Raw genomic sequence first — 20015 nt, 5'->3', positions numbered from 1 at the left:
GACTGGTCAATTGTCATGGGACACCTAGTGTGAATTACAGGTTACCACTCTGGCCAGACTTTAAATGCTTCCAGGTCTCAGGCCTATGGTTAATCCAAATAAAAAAGGTTACTGCTTACACTTATCAGTGTAACTTCCTTTTCATAATTTACTGGAACTGGAAAAAAAGTAGAACAAAATGTATACAATTTAGCAATTTTACAAAACATTAGTTTAGCAAGATGATATTGGTTACAGTCACCAAAATTAAGACTCGACATATTTTGCACTGCCACTTCCATGAAAAAAATCAGAGAAATAAGAAGTCACTGGCTGCAAAGTCACAACAGAAACAATTTAAACTTTACATACAACAGAAAAGGTCAATTGTCCCCAATAATACCACAGACGCAATCGCTCAGCGGCTCCCCATGCTGCCACACGTGACTGGAATGTTTCTCAGAGTCGGTCTTCTACGTGAGCCATCGGCTTTCCGAGACCAACACTTGAAGCATTAGATGTAATACAAAATAAGGAGTTCTTTATTATTTATACAAAAGTTGTACATTAAAAACAAGTAAGATTCAACAACTCTGCTGACCCCCCTGAGGAAGCTCTTATGGGTCCATCCAAGAGCCCTGCATGAATGTTTCCGTCACCGACCTCCTGGCCATGGGACGAGGGATGCTCCTTCCACAGCCATTCACGCGGTGCCTCCACTGGCTCTGAGAGCTGACTTTCCCTTTCATGAGGCTCAACAAGTAAGCAAGGGTTCCCTGGACACCATTAAAGACCACCGTCTTCTCCGGCCCAAGCTTAAAGTGTTGTACCAGTTTATCAGTTGACTTTTACTTATTTCTTGAACACTTTCAATAAACTCCTAGCACAAGAAGCTTTATTACAACATATACAGATTTGATAGAGTTCTTTACAAAAAGCTATCTAGATTTTTCAGCTAAATAAATTTAAGTGTCATTTAAGAAATTAAAATTGGCTTCCAGAAATGGTAATTTTCTTCCAAACTTGTGTTTTCCCTCCTGAGTTTGGAGAGAGGTCACAGACTTGTATGTCAGTGATAAACAGAGCCACCTTTGTCTAGCAACATTAAGTGCTCTTGTATCTTTAACATAGAGCACAAAACTCTGTTTCTTAAAGCCTTATATGCTGAAAGGCATGCTACAGCCAATCGAGACAAACATTTACATTTAGACAAGAGTCCTCTCTGAACAAACAGCAGCCTGCAGAGATAAATGCAGTGATTTGTTTTCTTGAAAGAGAACTATTTAGCACTGCTTAGCACTTTATTCCATAATTTGGGAATAAGAGTAATTTTTCCCTTGAAGAAAGCAGGTCCCCTTCTGAAGAATCGTATCGGCTATCCCCCACAAAAATCAAAATAGACCAGCACCAAATGAAGTATTAGTGTACAAAAAATAAACTTAGCTCTTATTTCTTAAAGTTCTACAACCCAGACTTAATAAATTAACTATGAAATCAGGAGTTTTGTCAGCTACAATATAATTTAAAAATCCATTTTCAATCAGGTTGGGGCAGTGGGGTGTGGACAGGAGGAGGGTTTAATCTCACACTGATCACCATGAACTCCGTGAATTTCATCAAAAGAAAACACTGTTTTCCAGCTGTATTCTTTCAGAAGTGTGCTGCAGATTACCATCTGTGATGCTTTAAAGGCGCAGCATCCATGTTGAGATCTCTCCAAAGAGCACAGCATGTAAAGCATGTAAACTGTTTTCAGATCCGAGGAATCTGTATGGAAAGGAGAACCTTAGACTTTCTGAAAGAGCCAGAAACCAAGCAGTCGTCTCACTGATCATGTCTATTCATCCTCAACAAGACACCGCACTGAGCTTTCTAATTCACAGATTTTATGTTAGTCCTTTAGAACCCAAGGCCTGTGTTGCAGTTCACAGCTGTCAGGCTATTCAAGCTGCCTTCTTAGTGCAGGTTCCTTGCAGGTCTTGTAAATTTATCTTTGACCTGTGGCAGAAAAAGACAAAGTTGAGATATACAAAGTATCAAGAACACAGGTTAAGTTGGGACTATTTCTGTATCTGAGAAGTAGAGTTTTATGCTGCATATTTTAAGTACAGGGAAGACATGTTAAATAAATCTCTAAGTCTCACCTGTTGTGAATCATGTGACTTCTGACAAGATGTCCTGCTGCCAGTGCTGCCATCAGCGACAGTTCCCCAGCCATCACCGTACCGCACACGATTCGGGCAAGCTGCCGGGCATTCTCCCCGGGATTGTCTTTGCACGCTCCTTGGACGCCCAGCATCTGCAGCCGGGGATAGACACAGCACGACTCACCCTTAAAGTCATGGCAACAATTCCCTACTCAACCAACTGAAATGAGGGCAACTACGCTGGCATCAGAGTGGAGCTGCGCTCCACTGAAGTACTGCATCTCCAGGATCTGACAGCCAGTGCCGACCGCGGTTAGCGAAAACCCACAGCCTGGCTGGAGTGCACTTATCGGAGCAGGTGCACAGTCATTTGTTCTCTCAATCTGCTTTCTCAGTTTACTAAACCTGTGCCTGAACGTGCTTGCCTGGGCACACTGGATTAGGCCAGTGGGAAACAGGAGGATAAAAAGACCAGCTAAAATACAGAGGTGAGTGACAGGTGGTATCAAGTAGAAACACAAGAGAATCCCAATGAGTCAGAACCAGGCTTGCGGTCCCTGGGGTCGGGGCCCAGTGTGTCTTACCTGCAAACAGGCTTGCTGGGGGAGCAGGTTGGTCCCACCACCCACAGTTCCTATTTCTATAGACGGCATGGTGCAGCTGATGTACAAGTCTTCATTTGTGGGACCACTTGCTTCCATTAAAGTGATACAGTTTGAGCTCCCAACATTCTGTGCTGCATCCTGAAAAGAATAAAAAGGAGAAATATAAAACTTCCCTCCCTGAGAACGATGGAAGACAAGAGAGGAGGCGGGAGGCCTCACCTGTCCACAGGCGATGTAGATGGCGGTTACGATGTTCGCTGCATGGGCATTGTAGCCGCCGAGACTCCCAGCCATGGCCGAGCCCACCAGGTTTTTATTAATATTGACCTCAATCATTGCTTCTGTAGTGGTCTTTAACACCTAGAAAACAGAGTTGTACACATTTTACGTCTTTGCCCAGAGGATCCAGGAGTGGGTTACCCAGATCTACTCTCTATACCTCCAGGAAAACAAGAGTTTAGATGTGGCTCCATGTAAGCCCTGTCCTCAATAACAGGAGCCTCAGTAAAGTTTGTTCCTGTGAATGCTACACAGAGGGGCAAGATGTGATGAGAACGGTTGTCTTTAACATAAGACATGCGCCCACACATTCAGCTTTACTTAGAATGTTAATATTCCTTTGCCCAGTTTTTTAGTCCAATGAAAGAGTAACAAAATAAAATGTTCATCTAATTACTCACTTCTCTGACAACCTTGGCTGGAATGACAGCTTCACAAACCACAGACTTCCCTCTTCCCTCTATCCAATTTATAGCAGCAGGTTTCTTGTCAGTGCAGTAGTTACCGCTAACTGCTAGAATCTGCATTTCGGGGAAATACTCGTGAAGTTTCGAAAGTGCTTTCTCTGTACCCTGTTAAAAAACAAAATGAAACAACAAAACTACATTAAAACACACAAGGTTATTTATAGATCAGAGGCTTTATTTGTATCTAGTAATAATACTAGTACTTCCAACTACGATAATAGTTCTAAGTACAATTACTATACTTCAAAGAAACTGAGCTCAAAAGTAACAGCTGTCTTATTAACCATCACAGTGACTAATTTCTAAGCCAAGTATAGATTCCTAATGTTTCTTTCTAGATAGGAAAATGAAGTTCTTTGTAGTCACTGATGAATAGAATGATGAGAATATAATGAGCCCATTAAGATATACTCAGTGAGAATATAATAAAGTCTAAATGAAATATATCAAATATAAACAGCACCTATTAACAAATGCCTGATGTATATAACATGAGTTACAGAATCAGGATTTACCTTTCAATCAAAATCTTACAATTAACTCTTTAAGTAGTATATGTACATGGTACAAAATTCAAAGTACAGAAGGGCATCAAGTAAAGAGTGAGTCTGGTCCTCCCTCCTGGGACAAGCCCTCCTGCTAGTTCTGTTACAGTCCCTCCATGCTCACCTTCGAAATCATGTTCATCCCCATGGCATCACCTGACTTGGACTGGAAACGGATGTAAAGGTTGCGTCCAGCCACACTCATATGAAGTTTCTGTAGACGTGCGAATCTGTAAACAAAAGAAGGAAAGATTTTTAGTTTTTTTAAGAAACCAGGTATCTTAAAATCTAGTTTAGTTGATTCATTTTCATATAAGATAAAGCTCATGGAGATTACTTATTAAATATATTTTCTTCTTCAATTAACATTATATTAGAATACCACTCCAACTCTGTCTCATCCTTATTTTTCCTTTTTTTAATCTGAAGTTTGCTTTACTGAATGATTGGTAGGGTGACAAAACAGGGCACCTCCCCAACCAAAGCATTCTGCTGTTTTCTTCTGTAACGGGATCCCATGTGATAAATACCAGGGAAGTGCTTCCTAAAATGTGTTAAATAATTCAGAAAAATAGTATTCAAAAGCTTTACATTTCAAAGTGTATACTCTTGCACAGGTTGTTTATAATGTCTTTCTACAATTCAGTATCAAACTCTTGGCATCTTATCTATTTCATGTCTGTCTCATTCTTACATGCTGCAAGAAGGGAGGGCTGCAGACGTCATTTTATCATAAATTAAAAGTCAAAAAAAAAAAAAACAAAAAACCCAAGCATATAAGCTTGAACTACGCTGGGGTTCTCATTTGTGTTGATTATACTTCTTTATAAATTTAGTTTTCTATATTCAAAGTAAATCTACTATACTAACATTCACTTCTATCCTGCTTGGAAAATCTTTTTCTCAGGCCGTTCCGCCCGAGGGCAATTCTAGGTCAAAACTCCTCCAGGACAAAGTTACAGCCTAATCAAAGTGAGCCTTATAAAACCAACACACAAATTTATCAGGTCACATTATTTTTTTCTAATTAATCTCCATGGAGAGGTGCATTTATATCAACATTCTGCTCCCCCCATGACAACCACACAATCATATTACTCATTCAGAATGAATGGATTTAAAGTTGATATTGTGTTATATCATCTTAAGCAGGCAGTATTGTTAACAGTTACGTTTACCCATCCCAGAAGATGGCACTGGTTCTGAAATGAGCATAAATGCATATATAACTCCCCCCAACACATGCCTGCTGGTGCTGTCGAATGCCTCCTTTATCACTGAGAACCCGTCAGGTGTCTCGAGCCAGGCCTTCACTTCTGCAGAGTCACAAGCACGGGGAAGACGCACCACTGGGCCACGGGTCATCCCGTCTGCAAGGACTCGGCTGCTGGCACCTCCACCAAGCTGTGCAGAGTATGTTACAAAAGTACACGTTAATCCTGAGAACAGTTCTGCTGGTCCCAAAAGGAGTCCTTGAACGCCCCCAAACCTCTTCTCACTGCCTGGCCTAACGTGTATCGTAAAACAGGCAAATACAGGAACGTCAACTTACGCCTATCGCTCTGCAGCCTCTGTTAGTGCTGGCCACCAGGCAGCCTTCTGTTGTCGCCATCGGAACCTGAAATTCTTTTCCATCGAGGAACAGAGGTCCTGCCACTCCAACAGGGATGGGCATATATCCAATAACATTCTCACAACAAGCTCCCATCACCTAAAAGGTAAAGTCGGGCACCAAGTGAAAATCTATATAGCAAATATACAGCCCTTGTCATTAATAACTCTCTTCAAACTTAATCCTTTAGTGTATTTTTCAACCAAACTTTTGAAAATACTAAAATCTTGAGTAATGACTATAAATAACACTAGGAAAAAGTTTTTAAATTTTCACCACCCATGTCATAAGCAAATTACAAAATTACAGTAAAGTGATTTAAAAAGGAAAATGCTTTATAAAACTATGTATGTATAATAGATGAGTCAAGAAAAAGACTAAAACAACCACAAGAAAAAAAAAAAGAAAAAAAAAAAACTAAAGATTAAAGCTACAAAGCAAACTTGCTCAAATCAAAAAATAACTTACCAAGGAGTAATTATAGTCCCTGTAAGGTAGATACTGGAGAGAAGAAGGCTCTGGAAGTTTTTTGGAAAGTAACTGTCGGCGAATAGATACACCTCGTTCATGGGTTTCCATCAAAGTTTCCAATTTGTAAGCTGGGATATGCTTAGCATTGACTAACTGGATGATCTCAGCATCACTAAGGAATTTTGCACCTTTCTAAAGAAATGAAAAAAAAAATGGAAGGGGGTTGAGAGAGGGAGAAGACAGAAGACTTGAAGACCGTTTCTCATACTATTCATGATAAATAAGCCATTTAATACAAACAGTGCTCTCAACAGAACTGAAACACAAGTACTTTAAGAGACAAACCCAAAGGAATTTTGCCTTCTAAAGGAGATGATTTGCGTAGAAGTAAGAACATCAAAATGAAAGTAAATTCTCTATAAAAATGTGAAAACTAAACAACAGTAAGACCAAAACACTAAATTTTGCAAGTGAGGTTCATAGGAAAAAAAAAATCCAGAATTAAGATTCTGACAGCCACCCTGTAAGTTCTGTTAACAGCAGGACAGTTGAGATATCAGTACACGTGTTAAGAGGAATGAGGGAAAGGAAAGTGGTGGAGAGAAACAAAAACAATCTCTCACTCACGTGTGCATAAATTAAGAACGAACCAGAGTAAGCAGATATGGACGGGACACAAGGGTCACACTAGAGCACTCATGGGCTCACATGGTCATATAGGCAGGACACCCCATTCGAATGTCAGAGAGGAAGACGAGCCTCCTCACGAGCATCAAACTTACTCTGAAACAAACAGAAACCACCCTTCTTCTATCTCTGAAGGTCATTTCTGTGTTCAAGCTTTCCTAGGCCTTAACGTACTGGTGAGAACACAGCAGCTGCTCACCTCTTTAGTAAAGCAGGAAGTACTGACTGAGTCAGCACATCTTGGACTCTTGACCTCGGCTTTACCATTCCTACATGTGTTACTGTGGGACATACTTAACCTTCCTGGAGCCTCCGTTTTTTTCATCTAAAAAAAGGAGGTAATTCTGCCTATCTTACAAGGTTGTAGGGAATAAATAAGACCAGTAAACCATGAAACATGGTGCCTAGAACTTAGTAGGTACTTGAATGCTGCAACTTCCTTCCTTCCTTTACTAAAAGAGCTCCTTTCCTCAAGAAAGATACCAAGCCTGAGCTGACGTGATTTTCTCACCTCTGCATTTCCAAGTATCTGCAGACATTCTTCATTAGGCCGAGGCTCCGTAGGAAGTTCAATTTCAGGTTCCTGTGTCTCTACATCGAGTAAGGAGGAGTTACCGACCACAAATGTAGCTCTGTTTGAGGTGTCAGTTTCTGCCACTAAGGGTTTTATAACCTCAGCTGTTCAAGAGATCAAAAGAAATCTTACAACACTGACCCTGAGTTTGAAAGAAGACTCAACTTCTCAACAAATCAACGTTGGAAGAACGGAAAATGAAGAAGATAAGAAATCACCTTTTCTTTCTCTGTTTGTCCTGGGCTCCTCCTCCACCGCATGGAGTTTCTGGTCATTTCTGACCAGCAGAGGTTCACGTCTACAACAGTCGTCTGTGACTTTCTTTTGGGTCACTACAGGAGATGTGATAGGGTTTTTTAATGAGAGTGTAGATTCTGTTTCTGCTTGTTCAAAGAAGATGTACTTGACAGCCAAAAGGAGAGCTAAACTTAGGGTAATAACTTGTTCAATATCCATGCTGATCATTCTAAATAAAAGAAAGCAAATTACAGTGTTATTACCCAGAAATGTAAAAGGTACAACCTAAACTTTCAGCAGCACAGAGGGCTATGGTTCATACACAGCAAAGCAGGTCTCAGGGAACTTACTTCGAGAGATAAAATTGCCAGAGGGAAACACTTGGTTCAATTCTCTTGGACACATTTTCATCCAGTCCTAAAGAAACCTTGGAATTGTCTACTGTACTGTTTTGAGGAGAAGGATCAGCTATCCAGCGACTGTGAGCGTGAACAAGAACCAAACCTAGAGACTGAAATAAAAATTAAAAAATTATGTATCCTCTGCGTATCAATGGAACTTAAATTTCCTATCCTTAGGAACTGGATCACCAAATACTATTTTCCTTCCACGGCCTCCCCTTTCCATGAAGAGAAAGGCCCAGGGTTGCTATGTGACTGAATTAAGGCACGGCCCCACTAGACTGCTGAAAGCCTCCCAAAGAACAGATTTTCAGAGACAAAAAGTAGAGGAACTTGAAAAACCTACTTAGGGGAGAGAGAAGACTAGGGACCTCAAAGAAATGAGAAAAAAGTTAAGGGGAAAAAAAAAGGAAGAAGAACAGTGAAGGAGTCAAAAATTATAGAAAGATAAGAAGGAAAAAAATTAAAAAGCAGAATGTGACCCTGGAACCGAAGATACTGAAGGGAGAAGAAAACTGTGTGATTACCATAATCATCTTCACCCTCTGAGTAACAGGATTTGGTTTATTTTCTTCTTCTTCTAAAACTCGGGCAAAATGGCTGAGCTGCCAAATTGGACGCCCCTCACGGCTTTCCCGAGAAAGCTGCAAAGGAAGTCAGTGTGACATTAGAAGGTGGCGATTTTATTTGGTGAATTAATATAATGAGAAATATTACTCTTCCACTAAGGCCATTAGCAAGAACCACTCTTACCTCTAAAACCAAGGACACACAAGCTGGGAAGAAAGTCATGAACACGAAGTAGTTGGCGAGAACCGACATGCAGCCAAAGCAGCACATTATTTCAAGTTGCCGCACCCCTGGTGAGAGAAGAATTAAACGTATGAGCCAGCAAAAGAGTCTGAGTATGTGAGATGCTGCATACATCACAGGGACTCTTCCTACAGGTAGACAAACACACGAAAGCATTAGTATATTAGGCTCTTTGCCATCTACTCAGAAAAAGAATTAGGAACTCAGAGGTTCTGTGAAACCTGAGGGCACACAGGAATGACTTCCTCAAGGTCAGAGACCCTGTCCTCTCCAGTGTCCCCTACATCACAAAGCCAGGCCTAGCGGTGTTAATACCCATTTGGTCATCCCCGTTTATCAAACGGTAGTGCTGTTTTGAGACAGGACATCAAGGAGATGCTCCTCTAAGGGAGCAAGCCCTCCACAGTTACACTATTGCTCCAACCCCCCTCATTACCACGAGAGCAAGTCACCTGAGGACTAAGGACTTTTTTGTACAAAACTCACTGCCAGTTATGCCTTTCCCGACATAGGAGCGTGGTAAATATTTTACCTGACGTGTACTACTGAACTCTAAGTTCAATATAACCTCTGTGTTGTTCACTGATGTTCTTACAGTTTTGCTTCATTTCACTTGATCTGTTTTAAAAAATGATATAATGCAACAAAGCAACCCAAGATCCAAAATTAACAAATGTTCCACTATGAAATGTTTAAGGTATCATTTGGTATTCTTCTCAAATAGAAGGGAACAGAATTATAGAGTTGGAAAAAGATTAGATAACCGAATCGTACTCCCTCACTTTACAAAGAAACTTGAATATAAAACATATTTCCGACGTCACTCATTAAATATAAAAGTGTTTTAAAATATAAATAAAAATTGATTGCCTTTTCCTATAAAAACTGCTAACTGTAATAACAAAAAACTCATCATTGTATTTTATTTTCTTAATTGTAATAGATCATTTAACTAAATAATAGAAAAAAGCACATATCATATTTTTAAAAAATTCAACAGTAATTACTCTCAAGTGCAGAAATTCAAGAGAATAGAAAATTACAATGACAAAAGCATTATGAATAACCTGCATCTAAATAGTAGCCAAACAGAACCTTTTCAAAGGTGAGACTAAGGAAACTGTACTTGACCACTGCTTTTACCACCTGCTGTCTCCTCTTTCCCTCTGTAACTACTGCTGTCGTCACGTGTCCTACAGGCATTCTTCCTTCCTGTCCCGAAACAGTCTCTGTGCCACTGTTACTACAAGGAGACAGCACCAATCTACATACTTCCAAGAAGACTTGGAAGACTTTTTTCTTTTTTCACTGGCTTTCCAAAGAGTTACTTCCTAGTTCATATGTGTTAAATCTGTTCTTTTATTCTACCCTAAGTCAAATCCCTAATTTTACCATTTCCATATACCTATAAATGTCTCCTAACTGGTTCACCAATGACAAATCTAATTACTTCCTTGTCCGCTGCTCTGAACTTTTATGACCAAACTCATCACCCCACTTTCCACATCAGTCTTCACTGCTTTCCAAATCAGTTTCAAATGAAGAATCCTTGGTTTCATGGCCCATCACCAGTTCCTAGCTAATTCTCTCTTCATATATGCTGTTCTGCTTGAATAAAACCACACAGGTATATTTTCACCTGGTCGAAAACACTCTTCTTGATTGTGGTGGCAGTTACATGACTACATCTTTGTCAAAACTCAAAACTACACCCCAAAAGAGTAGATTTTTAGAAATGTACATTAAAATAATTGTAAAAAATCTTATTCTTTAAACAAGTTTTGAATGACAGGCTAAATAATTGAATAAATAATAAGTTCACTCTCAGAAAGTCAGAAGAAACATTCCATATTTAACACACTACCTAGCGAAGAGACCTCAACTAATACCAACAGCCAACTATTCTCTTAAAAGTTAGATAATTTACTTCTGAAAGAAACCCTTACTCTGAGGGCAGTAAGGTACTAGGCAATATGCTAGAACAGTAGTTAACTAAGTGTGGCCTCCATGAGAAAGCCATAAAATCTAGTCTTAATTGACTGGGAAGCCTTGACAGTAGCATGATATATTCATTCTGGCAAATTTCCACATGAGGCCATAATTTTGTCCTATATAATGGAGTCCTATGTTTGATATTTAACATGAAATTCTCTACTATTCAATAAGGATGAAGAAACCTATGTGTTGATGTCAATGCTGGGTACACGTTAAGATGAACTGCATACTGTCTGATTAAATCTTCCTAACCACTCTATTACGTGGATCCAACTTAGATCTGTCCCACTCCTGACTTCTGCAATGCCTCCTACATAACATGGAACCAAGTCCCTAATTTACCCTAAGCAACAGCAGGCGCTGGAATGTGCTTTCCAAATGAGCCTGGAATACAATGTTGGTTAAAAATCAAACAAAAACATCAAGTCATCAAAAAAGTGGAGCACAGGAAAAAAAGATGGCAAGAGTGAAAATAAATCAGTAACCTACTAAGTTTTCACTTAAGCAGACAGACATAAAGTCAGATCAGATATACCCACATATTCATACAATTAAAAAATTGTAAGAGTAATGTCAGACTTTTAAAAGCCAGAATTTAAGAATAATTGATATAATCTATTGTTTTTTTTTCTGTTCATCTACAAACTTATTTTAAAATATATTAAAAACTGCTTACAAACCTGACATGGTACCAACTCCAATCACAAGACATTCCACAAGAGCATCGAGGGTGAATGTGGGACCTAAAATTGCCATTCCACGAGCAATATTTTCCCTTACTTCATCCTAGAACACACCAAACATATCAATGAGAGTAAGGCATAAAATAACTTTTTAAAAATGTTAGCGAGCATCCTAGGGCTTCTACTAAATCTGTTTTACTATATCAAGAATAAAATATGCAAAATGATAAGATTAACAGGCATTCCAGATACAAAGCATGCTAATAATATAGAGGACTGAAAAAAAAAAAGCACGTATACAGTGCCCTGCTTTCTCTGTCCACTGAACGAGATACTTCTCAGGGAGATTCCTTTGAGGTGGTGCATTAATTCTGCCATTTAAACCCCACGTAGTTAAATCTACAACATTTTATAGTTTGGCTACCAATGACAGAAGTTCTTAGTTGCAAATTTTTTAAGATCATGTTACTATTATGAAACCTAAATCACATCCTTATCAAAATGCTCAAATGATCATAAACATTTATCAAAAACATAATCAGGGCAGAAGTATATGATATATTATACTCAGATACTCTGAGTAGTACTCAAAATGTTAGGTTCCTTAAAGTGAATAATGAACGCACCAAGATAAAACTTTAGATGTGAAATAATGCTAGTGTTAATTCAAGGGGTTTAGAAATCAATCTACCTTGAGATTTTCCCATTAGATCCTGTCTGTTCTCTGGTATTTTTCACTAGAGAGATACTCTGATTTATCCAAAAGACATATTACCTTAAATTCTGAAACCTTCAAAAAGGAAAATGGGGAAGATTCCAAATTCTAGACGCTGTGAAATTACAACTGAGTCCTTACACAAATGGGACAGTTCCTGGGGTACTTAGGAAGACCAATGTTAGGGCTTGACAATTAAAACTGTGGGAAATTCCTGAATCTTGGATTATGAAGAAATTCTATCAATCCCCCCTATTAATGTAAACAATCTGGAAAAAAGAATACCAGTAACATTCACATCTTATAAATAATACCTGTGAGTTGGAACTGAGGGCAAACTTTGCTAGAGCACTTGCTCTGGAAAGGTCAATCAAAAGTAGGAAAAAGGGCAAAGCTTCACTGGAGAAAAAAAAAAAAAGAAAGAAGACAAGACGATCAGGTATACTTAACAGAAGAAAAAAAAATCACTTAAAAATTGCTTTCTAAAACAAAACTTTCCTCTGTCCCATATATCTTCTGAGCTCTGGTATGTGTGACTTTCTGCAGACCAAAAGCTATACCCTCTACTCCTTTGATATCCTCAAAGCGAAATATATTAGTTCGCTCAAAATATTTGTTAAAAATATTTTTAATGTTAAAAATGTCAATATATTTACACAGAAACACCTTTTGATAATTTTATAGCAAAGTTATCATCCTTAGTTAAAAATGTGTCCTTGTCAATTAGCATGGGGAAAAAAGGGGGAATACAGGTATCCCCTACTTTTTGAATGTTCACTTTATGCCACTTTACTTTTATAAAAGACCTACATTAGTACCTGTCTTTGCCAACCAAAAGAAATCCAAAGAGGATTTTCACTTTTACAAAAAAGGTTAAAAAGTGAAAATAGTGTTGGGTGTTGTTTCGCAGGGAGCCGTTACAGAGGCAGCGGGCACCTGGAGCGGAAGAGTGAGAGTGCCACTGCCCGGAACTACGCTCAGCACCTCAGCATCGAGCTGCCAGGGCTCGGCACTGTGTCTGTGAGCTCCCTGTGTGCATCCATTGGCGAGGTGTGTCCTAGGTAATTGCTTCTTCCCTTAACAAAGGTTTCACAGGAAAGCTGTACTTTCAGATAGCAACCAGTATACTGTATTTAGTTTTGTTTTGTTTTCATTAATTACTACCTGTGGAAGGATAAACTAAACAACCTTTCTGGAGACTAAATTGGCAATAATAGCCCTTAAAAGCCCTAAAAACTTACACAGCTACTGTTTCACTCTTAGGAAAGTATCCTAAGAAAATGGCTATGCATAGGAACAAAAAATTAGCTACAAAGACATTTATCACAGTGTTGTTACTACTGGAAGAAATTTAATAACCTAACAATCCAATCTAGAGTATTAAGTAAATAAACTACATTATATTCATACATGGAAACACTAGACAGCTATTATAAATAATTTAGTTTAGCATTAAAGACATGCAAAGATGTTGATAAAATGTTACTAAGCATAAATGTTATAAAGCAATATATAGAGTATGATCTCAGAATTTTTCTTTAAGTATAAAAAAAGTGGGAAAGGATATATACTAAAATGTTAACAGGTATTAAAATTAGCCAAGTGATTACATGAAAAGTTTTCCCATATTTTCTATAAACTTTTGACAATTTATATATTATAATACTTTATAACATGGAGAGGAAAAGTTTTTAATGATGTATTTTGAAAGAAAGTATATTTATAATTTAAATACTTACTTCAAGCCTGTCAATTCTTTATCTAAGAAATGAATGACAACTGTACTGAATACGAAACTTGAGAAAATTGTGAAGAGGCCAGCAATACCTAAAGCGACAAAATTCAACAAACTGAAAAAACTTCATCTTTTATTACACACATAACCACATATAGTCCCATACAATATTATGAAAGAAATAATACTATTTTCTCCAGATTATTAAAGGCTCAAATATCAGAATGTCTAACTCTCAGTAAAAAATGAAACTACTGAATGCATACAGCACACTTTAAGCAATACACACATTTCCACACACATGATTTGAACAAACAGGTGTATTTCCACAGAAAGTCAAAAATTTGATAACACATAAAGAAGTTAATGTATAAAATGATTACCCAAAATATATTTTGATCCAAGTTGGCGTAAATTCTGGAACTGGAAGTAAATATATAGGATTGCTATGCATCGTGTTATTGTGAGAATTATAATGTCACTGCTCAAAACATCCTATTGGGAGAGAGAGAAAAAAATCCCAATCAAAATAAGAATTTTTATTTTGTATGCATCATTAGGTTACATCATCATGATAATGTAAATGTATGCACAATACAAGTCAAATAAAATACTAAAATGCAAATCAATAATTAACTCCAATTTTTAAACAATCCAATGTTTAAGCCAATAATTTTTCACTGTTAGTCACTTACGAAAGTTATATTTTTCAAGTAAAGTCAATTACACTCATTTGTATAGCAAAGGCAAAAAGTAAAGTACTTCCAGAGCATTTTCATACTATGTAAGTAAATCAAAATGTGAGGTAAGTTCATGAATACTGAAATAAAAATTATACTCATACCTTTTTTTGATTACATGGTCTCTAAAAGGAGACATTCTTTAGAAATTAAAAATAGTAGATGGTTATAGCTCAGTGGTAGAGTGCACACTGAACATGCATGAAGTCCTGGGTTCAATCTCCAGTACCTCCATTAAAATAAATAAATAAACCTAATTAATTACCCCCACCACCCACAAAAAAAAATAAAAATAAAATAAAATTTATTTAGCTAATATCAAATTAATTTCACAAACCTCTTCAAACTTTGGACATTCATAATTCCAACCACAGATCTTACTGTTACCAGTAAACATGTTCATGGACATCATACAGATGGTCAGTGTCACAGTCCCCACTATGACTTCCCAGGGATGGGAGGCCACAAAGAGGCCATGCATTCGGAAAAGTCTTGACAACATTGTAGCTACAGAATCCTTGGATCCTAGAAGGAATATAAGTATAAATACTTAGACTACAGCTCACTATATTTTTAGGAAAAGATTTTAAGGAAAAGTGCATTGTAAACCCTGCTTTTGCATGCAGTGTCTTATACATAAGAGTAACACAATTTGCTAGTGTTCCATATAATTCTGTTACAGTTCAGTAACTCTCTTATTACTTCTTTACTTACAACACTTAAATCCTCTATTATTCACTAACAAACAACTTAAAAGGAGCTATTTCTTACCAGTTATATGAATTCAAGCATTTAAGATCAAATCAAATAAATACTTCAGCCCTTGATATTGTCTGAGTGAAGGAGAACAAAGCAGAAACCAAAAATGAGAAATAACCATTCACATTTATTTTCTGATTGCCCTGACAAATGCGTATAAGCATCCTCTTCATTCTCTACATTCTAGTTACGCAAAAGGTAAATACCAAACAATCTACTGTAAGTCATTATCTTGGTTTATAAAGCTCCTCAAGGGCAGGAGTCCATTACATTTTTTCCATTCCATACAACAAAAGGCATAATGTCACTAGCAAAATGATGTTTAATAAACCTTCCTAATGTTGCTGTCACTGGAGGTCTTTTCCTAAACTTTAGCCGCTACTAAAATAAAAATGCTGGAACAATACTATAAGACGATGGCTGGCCAAAGTAGACCCACACAGCATTCAAAACTTCCCAGCAGAACATTGGTTATTTTGATCTAATGACTACCATGACTAGACTTCCCCACGTTGGCTGGCTAAATAATAAAAATAATAATTCTGATAATCTGATTTCTAAAAAATGTGATATAATCATTGATCTCTAATATAGGAACTTGCACGCCTTACCTCTTACACTAAAATTAATGCTTACAATAAAGCATATTAATTATCCATAAAAATCAATTAAAATTCAGATTACAAAAGTCAGTCCACTGATTGACAGATTATCAAGAATTCAAATAATCTTACATTTGGGTAATAACTAAGAAAGTGTTTCATTTATTGAAGAGAGAAAATAAAAAGGCAACAAATTAAGGAAGAGAAAGCATTAATCTATCTGAAGGGTTAGAAAAAACAAAATAAGAGTAGCTTTTAGGAACCAAAGCAATTACTAAGTGTCCCCTCTCACTGCATCACTCAGTCTTTTCTCTTCCCTATATCACAGCCACACCAGGCCAAACAGGTACCTGGTTTCCAAACCACAGGTCATAACCCTTCACTGGAGCAATTATCATAAAATCCAGTTTAAATGCTCCATTTTAAAATAAAATAGAAAAAAAATAGCTGTGGGTAAGACATGTGGTATGGGTAGATATTTCCTGAAACATTATGTTTCATGAAACTATACATACGAGTGTGTAGTGGCTTTCAACAAAACATGTATTTCTTACTGTCTCAATTTTAAAAGGCTGAGATGTGGGAATGTGGCATGCATCTGCCTGTGTTCATTCACGCCTTTTCAGCCTTCCTCCTGGAGTCTTATTCCTCATTTCATTCTTCAGTGCCTTGCACTCATATATAGCAGTTGCTCAACAAATACCCACTTAATTAAAAATAAATTCTTAAGCTATGGTAGCATGCATTTTATTGACACGTCTTGAAACAGACCTAAACATGACTTTTAAGTCAGTAGGTTATGGATATAACTCCCCTTCCTTTGAGAGAACATATTAAAGGGGGATAGGGTGGGACAGAGAGGCCATATTTTCTATACTACCCTGGAAAATGAACAACAACAACAAAAATACTTTTTATTAAATTAGCAGGGACTTGGACTTAAAGTATCAGAGAGTATTAATCATATCTCAGATTTGAAACCTACTTCATTTCAATTAAAAGCCTCCTAAGTGCCTAGATTTTCATGATGGTCTTCTATCATATAACTTTCTTATATTTAAAAACAAAAAATGAAACCCTATAAACTAGTCTAAAGGATCAACTAGCATCAGTATTCCAGAAAATGAATTAACTAAAAACATTTCAAAACTAGGTCAAAATTTCTAACACTTCTTCCCCAACAAGCCTTCAACTTAGAATATTCCCTTATCCAGTCAATGAATTCTTCACTATTAAAAGTTAATTTGGTAGAATTAAAAACCTAAGCTGCTAGCAGGAAGGCACCCCAATTTGATCATAAATTTGTTTAGCATTATTAACCCATAATTATATAATAGGGACATTATGTTTTCCCTCAAAAGCTTCATGGTAGCATTGTCAATTCTGGGGCATTTCTTTCCTAGGTGTAAAGTCACCTTTGCAACATTCAGGTAAAGATTTACATATGATCCTGTGAACCATTCCCAAACACTGAGAACATCTATTTGGAAATACAAAATGAGTAACCAAATGTACAAAGGTGTGTCGAAAGTAACCATAATTGCATACAATCCCATTTCTTATGAGCATCTTCCCCATTTCTGTGTGATTATGCATAGCATTTAAATGCCACAGAATCCAATCTTCCAACGTCCTCAGCAGTTACAAGTGGCACTAGGAGGCTACCGGACAACTTACGCAAATTCAAAGGACAGTATTTAGACCACACTGCAATAAAAATAAATTTTAGCTTAAAAAAAATCAAGTTAAATAGGCAATGTATGCCTTGCTTATTCAGACTGAAGTGTGTTGTAACATTTCAAAGACTTTTCAAAAAAATGGATAATTTAAATTAAATGGAATCCTCAAACTCTAATCCAGTATGCTAAAAACCACCTATCATGGCCAATTTCAGAAAAGGATGCTTTGGCAACTTACTCTAATTCTTCCCTCCTAGTCAGCACTCTTCCTGGGCTACACATTTCCGTATTTGATTATACACTATCTAACACTGCTCTCAAATTAATTACTGTGTACATTTTGTTTCTTTGAAGGCAAGAACCGTATCTTATACTGAATCATTTTTAATTCCAACAGGATCTAGCATTCTGCTGCTCAACCTAATAATCCTAGAAAAAAAAAATTCTCCCTGGAAATCAGGATTTCTGGATTCTACACCCAGTTCTATGACATAGCACCTCTTTGTAAGTCATGTATCTTTTTATTCACTTACATAGCCAGAGCCCCAAAGTTCTCTGACAAAGTATCAACTGAACCATATGAAACTGCTATTTTTGTAGGGGGAAAATGATCAAATTTCAAGTATCAGGAATTTCACATGCTCAACCTAAATAAATACTGATCAGATGTGGTTATCTATCCACCGTCTAGAAACTAGATCATACAAGAATAAAAAGAGCACACGTGCACACAAGAACACACACTTCATCTGGAAATGCTCACGCCACACACACGTTTCGTATGTTAATGATATAATCTCTACACATTTTTTTAACCTTCATATTACTAACTCTCATTTGTCTTTACTGCCAAGTTTATCATAAATTCTGGAAAGACACTACCACAAAATCCACTCAGTCTATCCCCAAAGTACACTCCAGGTCTTTGCTAGATTACCTCTAAGTCACAAAATGTCTTTCACTGCATGGAGAGAACAATAAATTCACAGCAAACAAAAAATGCATTCTCTACATTGTGTGATGCGGAACTTATACATTATTATTTAGTATGGCCCGGAAATAAATGTTTCCCATGACTTTTCAGGACCTAGTCTAAGGCATGTCCTCAAATCCTGAAGAATTTCAAACGACCATGTAAGATGAAGTACATCAAGCCCCTCCTACCGCAGAAATTGTTCTATTTTATGAACCTCCAAGGTACCGTTTTCCTAACCAAAACTAAATAATTCTGAACAACCTACAAAGTTTGGACAAAAGGACATCAGCACCAAGGAGACTACGACCCTTGCAAAGAAAAAAAAAAAAAAAAAGAATCCTTTACGTTGTCGGGAGAATCTCTACATTGGGCTCTGCATCCTCTCAGTCCATTTCTCCTGGAAGTAATCGAATGCATCTATGCAGATCCACGGATCTTTTAGGCTCTGAGCCAGTCAGCAGCATTTTAGGCTCTGAGCCAGATCTTCCCATCACTTTTAAGAAAGGTGCTGACAAACAGCAGAGCCTGGGCGTGTACCCAGTGCGAACAGCACAGCCCAGGCGTGAACGCCTGCACCTGACAGATCTTCTCGCGTCCTCTCCCCGAGCTGCGGGCCGGACTGTCCCCCAACGCCCCAGCATTTCTCGAATCAAGGGGACTCTGAGGTCACCCTGCCCGGCACCCTTTCCGCCCCGACGATCGTTAACTGCGCGGCCAGCACCGCCGACTTCGGACAGGGCCAGCGAACGCGGCAACGCCCCGCCGGTCCACCGATATTGACAGCAGCCCCGAAGAAGCCGGCCCTCCATCCGCCCCTCGGGCCCAGGCTGGCCCGCGGGCTCTCGGCATAGGTGCGGGCCGCCTGTCGGCCCGCCGCGCCTCAAGGACGTCTCCTCGCAGTCCGAGCGGGACCCGGCGCCACCCCGGGCAAAGCCGCCAGCGCCGCACCCCCGGGTCGGCAGGAAGTGCCGGCTGCCCCTTCCCAGGCCGGGCAGAGTTCGAGAACCGCCACCAACACAGCCCTAATCCGCTCCCACCCACCACCGCCCCGACCACCGCCCTCCTCACCTCCGGATCTCACTAGAGGCCACCGACCCCAGGAGCCGGCGCTCCGCCCGTCTCCAGTCAACGGAGGCGCGGAGCGGAAGGAACCTTCGCTGTACGCACGCTCGGAGCCCGGCGAGACTGTGACCAATAAGGAAGGATCGTCCGATCGTCTAGCCAATCAGCTGGGGGTTGCTCGGCCTGACGGCCCTACGTCATGAACGGTCGCCCTAACAACCGCCCACAGCTCTCACCGGTGCGGAGAACAGG

The 20015-nt window shown here is 38.6% G+C and overlaps 1 protein-coding gene across 1 annotated transcript; it reads right to left on the bottom strand.

The window, feature by feature from the left end:
* Window positions 1–128: 128 nt before the first annotated feature.
* HMGCR (3-hydroxy-3-methylglutaryl-CoA reductase) lies at window positions 129–19922 on the bottom strand. Its single transcript, XM_010949284.3, has 20 exons — window positions 19770–19922; window positions 15023–15210; window positions 14329–14440; window positions 13950–14037; window positions 12525–12609; window positions 11493–11598; window positions 8758–8864; window positions 8532–8648; window positions 7954–8114; window positions 7585–7832; window positions 7304–7470; window positions 6103–6297; window positions 5575–5733; window positions 5269–5426; window positions 4147–4252; window positions 3412–3582; window positions 2951–3091; window positions 2711–2869; window positions 2124–2278; window positions 129–1977 (listed from the first exon to the last, which is right to left on the bottom strand). The coding sequence occupies exons 2-20, from the start codon at window positions 15185–15187 to the stop codon at window positions 1923–1925; spliced, it is 2655 nt and encodes an 884-aa protein (XP_010947586.2). The 5' UTR covers window positions 15188–15210; window positions 19770–19922; the 3' UTR covers window positions 129–1922.
* Between the last annotated feature and the right edge of the window lie 93 nt (window positions 19923–20015).

The sequence above is a fragment of the Camelus bactrianus genome, chromosome 3 (assembly GCF_048773025.1).
Source record: "Camelus bactrianus isolate YW-2024 breed Bactrian camel chromosome 3, ASM4877302v1, whole genome shotgun sequence".
NCBI classification, from domain to species: domain Eukaryota; kingdom Metazoa; phylum Chordata; class Mammalia; order Artiodactyla; family Camelidae; genus Camelus; species Camelus bactrianus.
The sequence above is the reverse complement of the archived record's forward strand: the minus strand, read 5'-3'. Positions and strand labels throughout refer to the sequence as shown.